The 17,464-nt window shown below is 38.3% G+C and overlaps 1 protein-coding gene across 2 annotated transcripts; it reads right to left on the reverse strand.

Annotated features, from left to right (window-relative positions):
- Positions 1 to 266: 266 nt before the first annotated feature.
- Positions 267 to 16,341, reverse strand: LOC145456738 (peroxisomal carnitine O-octanoyltransferase-like). Of its 2 annotated transcripts, none has more exons than XM_080334841.1 (13): positions 14,087 to 16,341; positions 11,276 to 11,377; positions 11,102 to 11,220; positions 10,087 to 10,205; positions 9,664 to 9,815; positions 8,535 to 8,752; positions 6,751 to 6,964; positions 5,766 to 5,935; positions 5,339 to 5,436; positions 4,831 to 4,907; positions 2,613 to 2,734; positions 1,740 to 1,844; positions 267 to 1,054 (listed from the first exon to the last, which is right to left on the reverse strand). In XM_080334841.1, exons 1-13 carry the CDS (start codon positions 14,220 to 14,222, stop codon positions 866 to 868), a joined length of 1,821 nt encoding a protein of 606 aa, XP_080190967.1. In that variant the 5' UTR covers positions 14,223 to 16,341; the 3' UTR covers positions 267 to 865. The 2 variants fall into 2 exon arrangements, with proteins under 2 accessions (XP_080190967.1, XP_080190966.1); XM_080334840.1 differs by having other exon boundaries at positions 5,339 to 5,442; positions 14,087 to 16,336.
- Positions 16,342 to 17,464: the final 1,123 nt, after the last annotated feature.

Below are 17,464 nucleotides of genomic sequence, written 5' to 3' on the forward strand. Positions count from 1 at the left end.
GCAACACCTGCATGTTAACTGGCTGTCCCTGTATCCTAAATAATTCACACTACTCAGAAGTCAGAAAGTCTGGAACTGACATCTTGAATCTAGCTTTTACGCTGAATAACTGCCATGAACGTTGTGAAAGCAAGGATTCGATTCTTAAATTGACGGAGGTTACGCTATAATGTTTTCCATGAAGTCCTCAACTCTGTTGTCACAATTTGCATATTTTCAAAACAACCCTAACATGGCATTATAGCCATTTCAGCAAATCAACATCATCATCTTTTTGAAATTTTTATCAAACCACAAGATTGCGATATAATGAAAAGATAGGACAATCACATAAATCAAATATGTCTGAATCATAAGATAAAGTCGATAAAAGTCACCAGGTGATATCGGCCGATACTAGTGGCATCATGTTGCTTATGTTGAAGCAACATTGCAGTAAAACCATATTAAAAAGCTCATTAAATAACTGCAGATGATTGATATCCGAGATTGCGTTTCTGTCATTCATAAGACGAATCGCGGGGTGGATGGTGTAATAGAAATATAAAATTACTTAGCTTCAGTGAAAATAAATTTGAGACTGGTGGTTACAGCATGGGTACATGCATTGTGACATATGGATGTCCAATTTGCACATTTTGAGAAAATTAACTTTGAAACAATGTGACAAACATAAAAATTGGCAAGGTATGTCCGAAGAAATTGAAATTTTACAAAACCTGACTTCTCTAAATTTGAAAAATGGACATAAGCTACTCAGATTCCACCAATGATATAGGTGTACTACAAGTAACGTATTCATTATATATATATTCATCAACTATGAAATAAAATCACCGATTCAATCAATCATTTTTGGAAAATATCACAATTTAGATGATTTCAACAAACTGTAGCAGTCGATCAAGCAACGCTTGAGTTGCGCCTCGAATTCGATTGCACTGGTTTTTTGCCCACTTCGATAACAGGTTATCAGAAACAAAATATTATGGTCCTGTATCCGGTAGTAGGCACCATATCCATCTTCTCGAAAGGGCATGCACACGCCGGCACCCTGAAGCAAACAAAACTATGTTAATAACAATTCAATAATGGTTATGAAACAAAGTACAGAAAGACCGAATGTGTCTGTATGAACTGGTTGAACTGGTTCACATTGTGTATTGATTATATCAAATGGCCCATATTTTCAGATTTATGTCACTGCAGTACAGTGGTCCTTGGCCTTGAATAACTTGCAAACCCTTACGCTAATCTACAAGCCTTCAGGGAACTCCAAATTTTTGCTGTCACAAAAATAAATATCCACCACATTCCACATCTAATACATGGCTATAGGTGGCTACAGGAAACGAACTGTGTATCAACAGAGTGTTAAAAGAACATAACCATTAAAATATGATTTTCACACGAAAAAAAAGATTATCCTAAATATTCATTGCAAATCAGAGTGATTTCTGTCAATCCCTTTCAGGGACCAGTTTGAAATGCAAGGCTTAGCCTCATTAAGTGCCTTTGTATTAGGGGTACCATAGTTTAGAATCCGGAAATATTATTAAACCAAAATTTTATACTTCAATAACTTGGCTTCTACAGGTTGGAATTGAACCAAATTTGTTGTGCATCCTCTTTTTATGCAACCTAACAATTTGATCAAGTAGCCGGTAAAATTCGAAAAAGCTTATTTTTGAACAGCCCTAATGAAAACCGAATGAGTATATACACAATAATCAGCTTACGCTTCCATATCCAACTAAACTTGTCGAGAGAACAAAGTTCCCACCACCGCCTGATTTTAGAAATCCGGCATCCGTGAATATTTCAGGCGTATCGTCTCCATTTTCCTGAAATAAGTGGTAGCGAGCATTAAAGGCCAATGTTTTGCCAGAAAACCATTTTCTACTGCTTATGCTGATCTATTTGGGAGCTTGGAAAAGTAGTCCTATCCGCACTTGTACAATACATCAATCTAGTTGGCGGTCATATAGCTACTGTATTTTTTGAGTAGTTCTAGTTGCACAGCTTGAAAAGAATTTAGAATTTAGTTGCCGACCTACTAGAAAACATGTGTCGTCGATTGGCGTGTATCGCGATACCAGTGTTCTGTTGCGTAATAATCTTGCAGCCATTGCTAGGGTAGAGTTATCACTGATAAGAGTGGCATAGTCAAGGGTGGGTTTAGCAGGGTTGTAACCAAGTCACAAGGCTCCTAGTCACAAGTCAATCTCACTGTTATACTCTTGACTCGAATCAAGTCGGGTCATTTTTAGTTTACCACCGAGTCAAGTCCGAGTCCACATCAGCGAGCAGAGGGTCGTGTCCGAGTCATGGTAATATGGCTCGTGTCCGAATCCAAGTTATTGCATTGACCGCTCAGTTTCAAGTTAAAGTCTTGTGAAAACCACTTTTTATAGTTCGGTTTTGTGATACCGAATAGGTTGAATTTAAAGTATACTCCTTTTCCTCACTTTTAACAGTTTCTGGTCGCATTTTCAAGTGCCAATACCAATAGGCAAAATACCGGAAGTGGTTACTTTATTATTCTTCAAAATTACAAGGACATGTCGGTCTTGGCAAACAAAAGGTATTAGAACAAATAAGTTTGCACTTACAGTAGCAACCATAGACAACCCGTAGAAATGACGATCAAAACCTTGTGCTTGTTTACATTCGTCCATCAAGCGATTATATTTCCGACACGCTTTTACGAACAGTTCTGTCTTGTTGCCACCATCTGAAGAGCAATAAACAAATTTTTTGAAGAAACAAAGTAACACCAAAATCATATAAGGACAAAGTGTAGAGAATCACTGCAACCATATGTATTATAATTGGTTGAATGAATACATTTAATTTCAATATATTAATAGTACTTAAGAGCTTCTTGGAGGTACAGAATTTCAATATACAATTGAATAGTTTATTCATATTGAAATGAACCCGAATATTTTGTGAGTTGTGACGTCATATTTTGAGATACAATTGTTGGTAAACGATGTTCTTTCCAATTCTCTACTAGATTCTGATGATTACCCCTGACGAGTGTCAGCCGAAAATATTCGGGTTCATTTCAATATGAATATACCATTTAATAGTACTTGATAATATCACAAATAACAAACTGGATAACAACATATAGCATATTAAGACAATGTGCCGTGTTGATGATGCGTTTGATGCAGTGATGTCAGCAGTTTGAGGTATTACTTTTTTGACGATATGAAATTATTTAAGGAAACAAATAGCTTTGATAATGAAGTTGCCATTAGTTTTTGTTATTTCAAGGATTGAATGATTGGATTCGCGTATCTGCACTGAAATCGTCACGAGCCTCCAATTCCAGACTTGTCCAAGCTACCAATCTCGTTGGTTTACGATCAACTAAACACTTGTTTCTGGAGTAGTTGCAAAATTTTGAAAAGACTGTAGTTTCGGTTTTCAAAAATGAGTACCGTAGTTCTAGATCTGAAGAGCTTCTTAGAAGTACAGAACTTCAATATACAATTGAATATTACATTCATATCGATATGAACCCGAATATTTTCGGCTGACACTCGTCAGGGGTAATCGTCAACAACTAGTAGAGAATTGGAAAGAACATCGTATATCAACGATTGTATCTCAAAATATGACGTCACAACTTACCAGCATGAAGTTTCGAATAAGAGAGCGTTCAATGCACTATTTTTAGATGGTGCACAAACTTCTTTTGTGGACACAGCCTTGGCTGGTGTGTTTTTATATAGGTGAAATGAAGTGTGAGCGGCCCCTTCTGACGACCCAAAATCTGTCGTCTCGATACTTTTTCGCACAAGCGGGATTAGCCAACAGATGCTTGCCAATGACAGAATTTAAGGCCTTGGATTGCTGCACATCAAGCTCAAGGGGGTGAGTCGAGGGTGAGCTTGTTCTAGTTTTATGTGCAAAGTTTGACAATCAAGTAGTTCTAGTTCTAGTTGCGAGTTTTGAAACATGATTACCGTAATTTTCTAAATATAATACGCACCCTTAAAATGGCGTGTAAATTCTGGGAAAAAGCATCTACCCATGTATAGTATGCACCATGCATTCGCAGTACATGAATAGTTATGTTTTAGCATTCGATGTCATTCTGTTTTGCGATGTCACTGTTAATCAATCATGACATAACCATCGCTAATCATTATACAATAAACGGCATTGTCTCTGAACCATAGTAGATAGCAGCCAAAGCCAGCGAGGCCGACGACGCGATAGTTCAGGCCAGCGACATCTTGCGCACGCGGCCTATTACAGAAGATGCGATTGCTCAGGCCAAGGATTATGTCGTGCGCACCAGGTGCGATTGTAGTGTTTAGTATAGCAATTACATCTTGCGCACATGGTGCGTTGTATATGCGATTGTTCAGGCCTGTCCCTGAGGAGATGAATTAGCAAGGACTGCCGCGCGCACGCGCGTGGAGCAATCTATGACCTGATTCCGCTCGCGTACTAACGGCAAACCAACTCAGCAGGAGATCGCGAATTGGCAACGCATAACACTGATAATACGAATTACTGGGCATGATGGCTGAATGTGACGGGCGGTTAAAGCAAACATGAAGAAAGGTGTCATTTCAAGTTACATTTCAAGGGAGATTTTTTCCAAGGCTTGTTGTACCCATGCATAATACGCACCCCTCCCCCGATTTTAGGACAAAAATCGGTAAAATTTTGCGCATTATACATGGAAAATTACGGTAGTTCTAGTTCTAGTTCGTTGCCAGTTCTAGTTGCGAATTTTGAAAAATTAGTAATTTGTAAAGATCTGTCCAATTCACATCTGGCGTTCAGCTTTAAAATCAAACATACTTGAGATCATAGCTTTACAAAATTTGACGGCTTCTTCCGTGCAAGTTCTCAAAGTTTCGGTTCTACCCTTGTAGAATCTGAAAGTAAATTAGTGCCGCGAAGCTGAAAAACGATTTCTCTTGTATTGAGCAATGAATTGAACCAGGGCTTCCCAACCTTTTTCAGTCTGACCATGAAAAAATGTTGTAAAACACTTATCGCCTTCAAGTCTACTTCACTATAACATACAAAATAAAGAACTACATCAAAATATAAGCTGCAGAAAGAGACAGCAACTCGATTGAGCTTTGAGAAAGATGGTTAGGCCATAGTTAGGGCCAAACTAAGCAAAGCGTACCCTAAGACTTATTAAATTGTCATGCCATTGCGTGTCGTTACTTCTGAAGATGAATCGGCAGTGTTTTGGACATCCATGACATTGGCTATATTTCAAAGGGGGCCACGACAAAAAAGAGGTGGGGAAGCCCTGCCTGAATACACCTTAAATATGAAAGGAAATATCGCTTACGTTCTGGTACCAGCAGTCTCGTATGTACTTGCGGGCTTCCCGTGCAATTTCATATACGCGTATTGCAAACAAATTTGGATGTAGGCACACGGATGAACCTGTAACTGTAATATCATCTAAGAACGATTGCAATAAGAATACCATACACTTTCACCACTTTTACGAGTGAATATATAACAAGAACTCAGTGAAATAGCCTCTGCATCACAATAAAATGCGTGCGGACCCTTGACAAATAAACTTTATGAAACTGTTGCACGAGTAGTTTCTACAACTTCCGTTTTTTAATATCGCTTCCAGTAGTTTTAAATAGAGCCTGAACGATATCTAATTCCTGAGCAGATAACGTTTTGAGTTGGCGACCTATGATGTAGATTATGTCACAAGGGAAAAATTATTGAATAATTACGATTGAAATACATCAAACCTTTCCCATCTTTTTAATCCCGTCTTTTCCAAACTCCGTGAAGAGGAAATATCTGACTTCCGACGAGTCCTCAATACCTTTCGCGACCTTTTGGCCTTGAACAATCTTATTTTTGATTTCATTATCAACATCAAACTGCAGCTCCACCGGTTGGAAGGTGGGTGACCATTCTGCAATTACAATTAGAGAATCAGAGACCGTCGGAGGTACCGAAGTTCAATATACAATTGAATAATATATTCATATTGAAAAATATCCGAATATCTTCGGCTGACACTGGTCAAGGTAATCGTCAGCAACTAGTAGAAAATCGGAAAGAACATTGTATATCAACAATCGTATCACAAAATATGACGTCACCGGCACGGAATTTCTAATAGCGCACAAGCTCAATATACTATTTTTAGATGGTCCACGAACTCCTTCTGTAACAGAATCCATGGCCTTTGCCTGTTGTGATTCAAGCTTCAGGGGATGAGTTTTATAAGGTCCTGAAAACGGTGGGTCGTTCTTCCAACGCAGCCATAATCACAGTGGCACTTACAGTCATACACTACATTACTTTGTTGAAGGGAGCTGTTGGGTTGTCGTAAAAATCATGTTGGCCAAAGTGAGTAGTTCTAGTTTTAGTTACACATTATGAAAATCCAATAGTTTGCACAACAGGGATGTTCAAAAATAACTTTTTTTTCAAATTTTTGTTTGTTTGGCTAAAAAATTCGTTGCGCTGCATATTTGGCTCAATTCCAACTTGTAGATGTAAAGCTACAGAAGTTGGAATATTTTGAATTTTTTCTTTTGTTTTCTTCAAAATTTTCAAACTCCTGCAGCTTCACATCTACAGATTAGAATTGAATTAAATTTGATGCCACAAAATATTGAAGAAAAAAATTTATTTTTGACAACCCCAACCCACAAGCCTGTTCTACTTTGAGTAGCAATTCTGACTACTTCGTGAGGTTATTTTCATGCGGTTGTTACCTACCATTCCCCCATATCTTCTCCAGGCCTGTCTCTTTCAACTGTCTCAAATAGACGTTGAAGACTTCGGTCATAACTATGAACGTCATGCCGTCCAACGGAGTGTGATCGCAATTGGTTATGAATTTGCTATTCCTGCTGCATATGTAGTTGGCTTTGTCCATCCAACGTAGGCCCGATGTCTCGAACATGCCGAGACGGAGAAGATCTTCATTGCTCTTGGAAGACAATAATTTATGTAAGTGAAAGAAGATCTTGAAGGTACAGATCTTCACTATACAATTGAATAATATATTGATATTGAAATAAACCCGAATATTTTCGGCTGACACTCGTCAGTAGTGATCGTCAGCAACTAGTAGAGAATTGAAAAGAACATTGTATATCAACAATTGTATCACCAAATATGACGTCACGTGCATAAAAATTCAAGTAATCTAGCCGTACAGATGGGTTTAAGCTAAATGTACTATTTTTTAGCTTATAATCATTTCAACTGCGGTACTGATTACTTTGTTGTATCAACCAGTTTTCTAACCAAAATACCATTTCCCAATTTTATCAAAAATTATACAGAGGGGGCATCGATATTTCAAAATTTTCAAAGGGAGTCACGGTGTAAAAAAGGTTGGGAAACCCTGTCATACACAAACTTTTGTTCAAGTTATTCAAGTCGATTGAATGTGGCAAGTTAGCGTCTTGCCAACAACCAATAACACTACCAAGTTTCGAAAATATATTCGGTTACTGTCATACAAGAACTCTTTCCCTCGTTTCCATGTAAATTTCACTAATAAAAAGGATAAAAGCTTACCCCAACCAAAACTACTTCTACTTTGAAAATTCCGAAATAAAATTTTGCTTAAAAAACTGTTCAGGCGAAATGGAAGGAGCTAAATTCAAAACCTCATAAGTAATAGTACAGTAGGCATACTCAGAAAGAGTGATATAAATTGCACACAGAATCATTAGGGTGAAGTGGAAAGTATGAAAAATTTACGACTTGGGGGGGCACTTCATTTGTTTGAGCAAGTTTTTAAAAGTACCGTAGTGCTAATATAGGGTTACCGTACGCCCTCTTTTAAGAGGATTTGTCCTTGTTTTTGACTATTCTGAAAGTGTCCTCGGAGGACGTCCTTTTGTCCTCTTTTTTGAGATTTTGTCCTCTGTTTTGATAATGTAGGTCATATTTATAGGAAAATGCGGCTGATATGTCGTAAATCAGCACCGAAGTGACGCTCCAGTGGGTATTTCGGTAGTTGGGCCGATAGTTGACCTTCTATTTTTTCCGGTTTTGCAAGTCTAAAAATTATGAAAAAAGTGTCCTCTTTTCAGATTTCCAAAATATGGTAACCCTAGCTAATAGATGGGGCATGTTTCACAGTCATACGATCAATCTAACACGTTTTTGACATCGCACCCACTGCATCGGTGCTTAATTTTATGTTAAAAATTCAGTAATATGCTTGTGACTTTCTTTCAGTTCATTTTTAAGACAAATTTCTACGGAAATGAGACAGAAATATGGTACTTCTGTATCTTTTAAGCCCAAAACTAGCTTTATGGTGTCAGAGGTTATCAAAATATCAAGATAGGGCAAAATTAGCAATTTTTGGCTCGCTTGAAGAATTTGCATGGTCGCTGGAGGCTTCACGAACCTGAAATCATGACAAGAATTTTATATGATATTTAGCACCATTATATCACTTTTTGAAATTGAATTTTCTCCATTTCTCATACCACCCTCAGTATCATGTCCTACACTTACTTTAAATTAATGTAAATCACCTCAACAGGTCTGTCACCAATCGCCATACAAATGACAGCGGTCTCTATGTCCTTCAAGGCGTCCCAATTTCTTGACGACAACTCCATCAAGTGAGACCTTGCTTGCGCCCAATCTGTGCGGGGTAGCTCCGTCAACGTAGGTGCACCTTGACCTTCTGATTTGTCTTTCACAATTTCAAGAAGGGCGAGCTCGTATTGCTTCGGAGAGAGAATTTCACCTGTTGCACAAAAGAGACAGAAATATTTATTTATCAACAGAATAAATCAATATCGCACTCGCACATAACAAATATCCGGTCAAATGCGATACATTGATATGCAAGGTATAGACGCGAGGTTAGATGTAACAGAGTCATCAGTATCGCAGAAATCGTTACCCTCAAAACTTTAGATTAACTAATAAAAAATGAATAAATGATACAAACGGAGGAACACCAACAACACACCGAATCGTCGAACAATTATAAATGAAATAAAATAAGGTCATTGCAAATAGTCGACAATTTAGCGGTAGATGACTTGACACTATCGAATGTAAACATGGAATGGCAACGACCGTTATCCAGCTTCGTTCCGCTTCGCTGAAGCTTTATTCGGACTTATTTTGCGGCAGCGACTGTAGGAGTTCTGGCAATCCAAATGTTATCGTCCAAAACGCAGAATTTACTGAATCTGGTCATGATCAAAAGCTACTGTCGCACTGACTCCAAAAATATAAATGAAAATATGATCAGGCACTGACACTGAACCACCCAGAATTCGCCCTCCAAGTCTGAATTATCGGCGTTGTCCAAACAATCAAAGAGCCGCAATGAGTCGTTGTTTTGCGGTCTTCTTATTGTTTTGAACAATGCAGATTTCAGATGTTGATTTTCCATCTAAGTACGGAGTCTGGCCACATTTTCATTTATATTTTCGGAATCAGTGCGACAGTAGCTTTCGATCATGACCAGATTCAGTAAATTCTGCGCTTTGGAAGATAACTTTTGGATTGCCAGAAAACCTACAGTCGCTGCCGCAAAATATGTCTGAATAAAGCTTCAGCGAAGCAGCAAAATCGGTTGTTGCCATTCCATGTTTAAAATCGATGCTGACACTAAAACACTTAAAACTCATTCTGAATACAAACCTGAATTCGGGCATATTCCGTGTATACGGTAGATTCGCTTTTTGTAAAATATGATGATATGACTCGGGCACTGGCCTTCGTACTTGGTTTTGAAGGTATGAAGCAATTCGTCTTTTTCGAGCTTTGGGATTCGGCAGTTGTTAAACAAATATCTGCAAAGCGCAAATGTCATCAGATCAAGACAAAATTGGGGAAAAACTTATATGGAATTCTATGCTTATTTCTAAATAATGCTTGAGAGTAAATTAGACTTCAATGACACATGCTGGTAGAAGTTGAACTTCTCAATATCAGTTAGTTCAATAAAGGAAAATATCAAATATCAATGCGATGATTGGTGGCCACAATGTAGTATCGACTATGACTTGAAACTCCCCAGACTGAAAAGCCTACCATCGCGGTATCGCCAGTTCAAGCTCAAACCTCAATTGATGCATGTTCAGTGGGTTTCCTTTCGCGTCCGTTTGAGATCTGAGCGTCTCGTTCCTGAGTATGTCCCAGAATTTCATGAGGAAGTGAATTTGTAGAGCAGCACTTTTGATCTACAACAAAACGCGCTTAGGTTGTTATAAATCGCATCGAATCACTAATTCAGTTGGATTATTGTCACAGATGACAATCATAAACTCTATCGCTTTTGATTCAGGACATAACAGGTACTAACTAGTGGATTTTCAAAAACTAGAACTATAACTACTCATTTTTCCAAACTTGCAACTAGAACTGGAACTAATGACCTTAGAAATCCGCAAATAAAATACTACCGACTCAAAATGATAATACGAACTACGAAATCGCAAATGAGCTAAGAAATATTGGAGACAGATTCTGCATTTCAAATGGCCGGGGTTTCTAGTTTGCAATGGGCGGGTTTTAACACGGGTATTATGGACCACGACCTGCATATCGATCTCGCCTCCCGACACATGCCACCTTTTTTGTCACCTGTCCTTTTACATTATCTTCATTCAGTGTGCAGGCCTCCTTTTTTACATTGTCTAGGTCAGGTGGGTGTCTGATTTCGAAGACTATTACCAAGGCGTTTCAACACCTTCCCATTGTATCGCAGTATTGTGGTGTATTGAAATGGTGAAAATTGTAGCAATATAGCGAACTGAATCCTTTTCTAGTTGAGCAATCAGACTGGAACTACCGGTACTCCCTTTTCAAAACCAGAACTAGTATGACTAACTCAAAAAAACCAGCAGTTAGTTGTCCGTCAACAAACTGGATACCGTAGGTATAGTTTGCGCAAGACTGAGACTGCACCAATCACAGTTTTCTTATTGCATACAATCACTCACAATATATAGAAGATCATTTTCAGCAACTATGAGGAAATTTCCATAATTGGAAACTACATAGCAAGGATAGGTTTACATTACACTGCACAGTTCTTACGATTTTCTTCAATAATATACTTGAAATATCGAGCGACCTGATCATCCAACGGCCAGAAGCTGTAGCCGGGTAGCCCACAAATGTTCAATGCGCCGGCAGGTCCTCGGTACGTCAAATATGCGTCGAGCCACCATTCGTAAAGCCAGTTTCTGCGCACTGAATTGAAATGGATTAAAAAAAAATATTATTTGTCAGCATACTACAAAATTACCTTGACTCCTCTTCTCTAGTTGACTGTGAAGGTCTTTTCCTTTGTTTTCAACAAAATCTTGAACGATACGAACAGTTTCTTTATACTCCTCATCCTCCAGGACTAATGAAACACGGACCAAAATCATTACATAAAAGCATTGCTTAATAAAGGCACATATATTTGTGAGATAGTTTGGCAAGGAGATATTATAATACAATGATATAACAGGATAAAGAAGAATTCGTTGGTATACTATCCATCTTCTAACAAAGGAAAAATTGGATTTCTAGACTAATCTCCTGTCTGAATGATTTGATTATTCTGAATCGATCATATCAGACTTCGAGTATTGAAGTAACATTCGTTATGACATCATAAGACCATGAATGATGAAGAAAGTCCTAATACGTCGGCCTACCGTTTATGCAACAACAAAGGAATGTGATGCCAGTTCTATATGGCATTATAGATAATTCTGAATATTTTCGACTGCACCGATTTCATAGCTCTTTTTGACAATGCTGTGGAATAGGGCTGTTGAAAAATACGGTAACCTTTTTTTCATATCCTGGGGATACACTGATCTAATTATTAGGTTGCCTAAAAACGCTGCACGCCAAGTTTGGCTCAATTCCAACCAGTATACGCCGACGCAGAGCCAATTGAAAATTTTGAATTTATAAAAAAAAAATATAGAATCAAATTTTATTGTCAACCCCATGAAATTGTTGAACTGTTTACAAAAATGATGCAAAACAAATTCAACGCAAATCCAACCCGTAGAAGCAAAGTTATTTGAGTTTTCCATTCATAATTATGGGATTTTCCACCGTCAATGCTATTTTTGCAAATCCAAAACTTTCAACTGCAATTACTTCACGGTCGGAAGCGAGCAAAAATTGTTATACATCGTTCTTTTAGGCCACTTCGCAATTATATGGAGTTAACATAACAGTAAAATTTGAAAAAAAAATCTCGTTTTTTTTAATAAATTCAAAAATTTGCAATTGGATCTACGTCTATTCCTACTGCTTCGAATTGAGTTAAATCTGGTGTGTAGCGTTATTTTAGGCTACCGAACAATTTAATCAGTGAATGCTCGGAATCCGAAATAAAAACTTATTTTGAACAGACCGAGTGTGGAATGATCAGGGTTTCACATAAATGTCACTTCCACTAACGTGTGTAGCTTCACACTAATGTTTCGTATGCTGCGATACGGCCAATCTAGGTTTGAAGTGAGAAAATAATAACAAACTACAAGTCCTGTTGATGAATGAACTGGAAAAGGGCATATAATCTCAGTAGGCCTACTCGAAAAATTTGTATCTCACTATTCTATTCGGATTAATACTCAATTCGGATTTGAGTACTTGAATCACAATGGCCAGCACGACTCACAATCGCAAATTCCAAACAAGAATATCATTATCATTATATCCTCATAAAAGTACTGGGAATCAGACTTGGACAACTAGAAAATTTTCAGCTTTTCCGAATTAGATTAGAATTAGAATTAGAGCTACACAAGTTTTTTCCGAATTAGATTAGAATTAGAATAAGAGATACATAGCTTTTTCCGAATTAGATTAGAATTAGAGCTACACAGTTTTTTCCCAATTAGATTAGAATTAGAGTTACTGAATTCGCAAAAGCTTGGACATTGAATGAAATTGTGAATAGGAAATAAATACAGCAAAAACCAGTTCATATCAAATCACAGTGCATTCCGATAACCATGAGATTGGCTAACGTCTGTACACAAAGTTTGTCTCATTTTGTACTATACCTCGGGTCAACGCAATCGCGGCCGGCGATCTGATTTGAGATTTTAGAAGAAATAAAGCATTTTGAGAATGCTAAAATTGAATTTAGTTTTAAATTATTGTTGTCGTTTCAAAATATGCTATTCGCCTGTGCCCAACAACACTATTCCACACTAGATGAAACGGTTTTGGCTATGGCAACAGCATTCCATTGATGGAATGTCAGCTGATATCAATAAGCTTATTGCCTTGACATGCAATGGCCCAGACACTGCCAAGACCGAGACGCTTAGAAAACGGCATAGGACGTCGCCACAAGATTTATCTTTAGGATGAGATAGGCTAGTCTTTCAGCTAGTAACATGTCTGAAGCCCCAACATCGATTCATTAGTCGCTGGAAAGCGCTGTCGGGTATCCTGCTCAGCTCATAGTTCAAAATAAAGTGACGTTTATGATCATGACATTTCTTGTTATATTTGTACTACTTTAATAAAATATTACTTCTCTTGTCGTAACCATGAGCATCGCCCATGTTAGTCAGGACGTACTAACACAAAGTTTACTAGAATGTAGTTCGCAGACTACAAGCTACTATGCTAGCAGGCTATTATTCGTCACAATAACTACTATGACGGCCAAGGTGTAAGTAAGGCGATGGCGGCTTGGCACTGGATTTCCCTATGCGAGAGGGATATTCTTTTTAACTCGCTGCAAAATGTCTCGGACAAAGAGGCATTTTCAGCAACACAGTAAATTAGATTAGAATTAAAATTAGACCATAGGAGCGTTTCACGAATTAGATTAGAATTCGAATTAGAGCATAAGAGCATTTCTCAAACTAGATTAGATTTAGAATTATAGCATGGAAACAGTTCACAAATTAGATTCAAATTAGATTACTGGCATTTCGCTCTGATTTAGTGAAATTAGACAACTAGAATTATCTAGTTATCCAAGTCTGCTGGGAATTACTTCTTTAATAAATCAGACACGGAAAATAACACCGCAGGGAATAACTGTGGCTGGCCTAGCACATTTATGAGACACCCAAACCTTACTGACCAGGTCTGCAAGACTCTAGATATCTTGCGGCAGATTCTTCAAGTCTCGGTAGAGGTAATGACGGCAGCAATTCATCGTGGTAAAACGTCCGCTGCTCTGGATCATTTGCATCATCCACGAGAAACATGGATTCCATTCTAAGTATTGCTTTCGAAAACAGTAGGAGACATATGATGCGGTCATGCAGGTCATGATTTTTTTATCATGTAACTTGGTTGTTATTAAAACAAATAGAAATCAACTCTGACTCTCTGAGGTGAGGTTTCTGGTTGGTGAAGCACTGACACCAACACTAAATTTGCGTACTGACTCGACTTGTGCTCGAGTCATTGCCAGTGCTGGGATCAAGTCACTACCTTCGAGTCACGAGTAATTTCGAGTCATTGCACATTTTGACTCGAGTCAAGTCAAGTCAAGTCAATCGATTTTCAAAGGTGACTCGAGTCAAGCCAAGTCACTCGATTTTTGAAGGTGACTCGAGTCAAGTCAAGTCAAGTCACGAGTCAAGTCACAATTCAAGTCAAGTTGCCTTTTCCAAGTATGAGGCATGATTAAGTCATTGCATTTTGCTAGCTGTCTGAAATGCAGGTTGAGTGGTCATTGATTTTGAACCGACGAACGAATATAAAGTTAAATATGTACGCAAGAAGGCGCTGCATCGCTCACATATAAGTAGGACTGCTAAACCTCTGTTTATAGTTACCAGCCCAGACAGAGAATAGATACGGTACGAATTGATAAGATGCAATACATTACGCATTTACAAATCGATATGATACAATTCGAGCCTGCGCCAATGGTTGAGGACTATATAAACTATATTCGAATTCAGTTTCAATGAAACAATAGGTTTGGTTAAGGTTCAAACAAGAGAACGGAATTTTCTTTACTATACTAGTTTACGACAACGTAAGCAGTAAGCTTCAATCACTTCGTTTGCGGTCAATTTATTTGTGAGAGAATAAGGGAGGCACAGTAAAACGCACGATCTCATGGGTTATACCCGCGTTCGACAAACAGTTCGAACATATGCAAGATACAGTGATTTTGATCGACACCGACTGCTTGTTGACTTGAAATTGACACGTGAATTTTGCTCCGAGTCATGAGTCAATCCACATTTCTAATAGGCCGAGTCAAGTCAAGTCAAGTCATTTTAGCAAAGTGACTCGAGTCAAGTCAAGTGATATGAAAAAGGTGACTCGAGTCATCCCAACACTGGTCATTGCGTATCGACTCTACCAAGTCATATGACTCGACACATTCCATGACTTATTCACGTCTCGTATATCAGGTCCGATAATTGAAAAATATACCCTGAAATTGTCTTTTATCTGTTTGCATAAACATGTTTAGAGTGACAAAAATGAGCATGTTATGAATCCGAGGTCTTCGATATCACCAGACAGTTTCCTAAAAGTTTCATAACTTGACTTGAACTCAATACTGACCTGTAAACACTCGGGTCAAAACTTTTGACATCAAATTGACTTGTGACTCGGAACCTTTTGTGACTTGGTAACAATCCTGTTAGTGCTAGATAAGATAACCACATTTGAAGGTAAGTGTTGAAAATACATAACAGCTACATCAGTAAGGGAGTGTATTAGCTCTGCATTACAGGTTGGCAGTCTACACTTCACAATTACTACTGCACAGCACACAGTACGTAGTGATTCGTGAAATGGATATGTTTCACTGCCCTGCAATTGTCGGATTTTAAATCCAACTATCGGTGAGGCAGATCAATTTGTGTCTCAAATTGTCGCGATTCATTGCCATTCCGAGCTGTTTATGGTCAATTGCGCTATCACTGGTGAGGCTTGGCTCGTCCGCACCTATCATCCTATATATTTGAACAATAAATATGCAAATTGCAGTATTTTATGTGTAAAATTAATCCTTTGTGAACATCAGTAGAAAAATACAAATAATCATCGAAGGTTTTGCAATTTTCTTTTACTTATCCTGACTACAAGTGAGGCACTGCCTCGCTTGCCTCCCCTGAGTCACTGCAGTGCGGCTATGTCCGTACGCTCATAAGCATAATCTCCATATGTCCATTTGGTGGAAGGAAGCCCTAAACAAATCGATTATCAATTACTCAAGGCATGATGGATAAACCAGTCAATTGATAAGAAAACTAGCCTCAACAACGAGGGCATAGTGAAGAAAGCACTCTGAATATTCGCACTAAGTTTAATCAAGATTACTTTGGTAATATAAACTATATAGCCAGAGTGAGCCAAAGTCTGTGAGTTGGCAAACTGCTGTTTAGATTTTGGTTCTGCTTCAGTGGTAACAGCAAACATCTTTGCCCTGCGGCATTCATTATTTGTGGAGGACTCGCGGCATTCATTTCTTCACTCATTCCTCCGTTTTAATAATATTTTCAGCAGTATAATGCACTGAGCGCCATAAGGCATGGATATGAATCGGTGGCCGCAAATCACGCTGTTATTCAACTATTATAATATACGTAGGTTATGGTTAGTAATCTATAATTTAGGCTTACCATATTTTGGAAATCTAAAAAAAGGACACTTTTTCAGTAATTTGCAACTTGCAAAACCGGAGTAGAAATCCCAAAAACCGGTGAATTTTTCCCACTTTGTGATCGGTTGACTAAAAAAAAAGGTCATCTTTTCCGCTCAGAACTCAAAATACCGTTTTTCTCTTCACATTGCTAGGTGGATGACTAAAACAAAGGTCATCTTTTCGCTTAGAGCTGAAATCACCATTTTTCACTCCGAAATACCCGCCGGAGCTTCACTTCTGTGCTAGTTTGCGGCATATCACTCGCAATTTGCTCTAAATCCGACCTAAATTTTCAAAAAAGAGGACAAAATCTCAAAATAGAGGACAAAAGGGCGTCCTCCGAGGACACTTTCAAAAAAGTCAAAAAAGAGGACAAATCCTCTTAAAAAGAGGACGTATTGGTAAGCCTACTATAATTAGAATCACCTTTAGTGATTTTACTCGTCGATTGGTCATTGGGCATGGTGGTGTAGGATTTACTCAGCTGCTGATTTGCTACACTGCGACCATAGTGGTGGTCGACACAAGCAAATCTCACGCCTCAGTGAAATTGTATCACGTCACAATTTCCATTTGGCTACAGGCAATTTGACTATCATTTTTGGCCGGCTTGCCGAGCATTAAATTTGGTGAGACGGGTATCAATCGAAAGTTGACTCTGCACTGATTACGAAAATATAAATTTTATTCCGCTCATGGCCCTGTAACTCCCACAATCAGCCTCAAATTTTTCATCGTTATGGAGATTGGCATTGGAACGTAACAATGCTGCCTGGCTCTTTTTCTCTTGAGCTACTCTCTCGTTTCGCCAGACAGCATTGTTGCGTCCCAATGCCCTCC

The sequence above is a fragment of the Botryllus schlosseri genome, chromosome 15 (assembly GCF_051294905.1).
Source record: "Botryllus schlosseri isolate E-star chromosome 15, Bs_hap1, whole genome shotgun sequence".
Taxonomy (NCBI): domain Eukaryota; kingdom Metazoa; phylum Chordata; class Ascidiacea; order Stolidobranchia; family Styelidae; genus Botryllus; species Botryllus schlosseri.

Coding starts and splice junctions, on each gene's coding strand:
- LOC145456738 (XM_080334840.1), bottom strand. CDS start 14,222: ATGGAATCCATGTTTCTCGTGGATGATGCAAATGATCCAGAGCAGCGG. Junction 4,908..5,338: donor GAGACTGCTGGTACCAGAAC/GTAAGCGATATT, acceptor ATTTACTTTCAG/ATTCTACAAGGGTAGAACCG. Junction 1,845..2,612: donor GGTTGTCTATGGTTGCTACT/GTAAGTGCAAAC, acceptor CACTTATTTCAG/GAAAATGGAGACGATACGCC.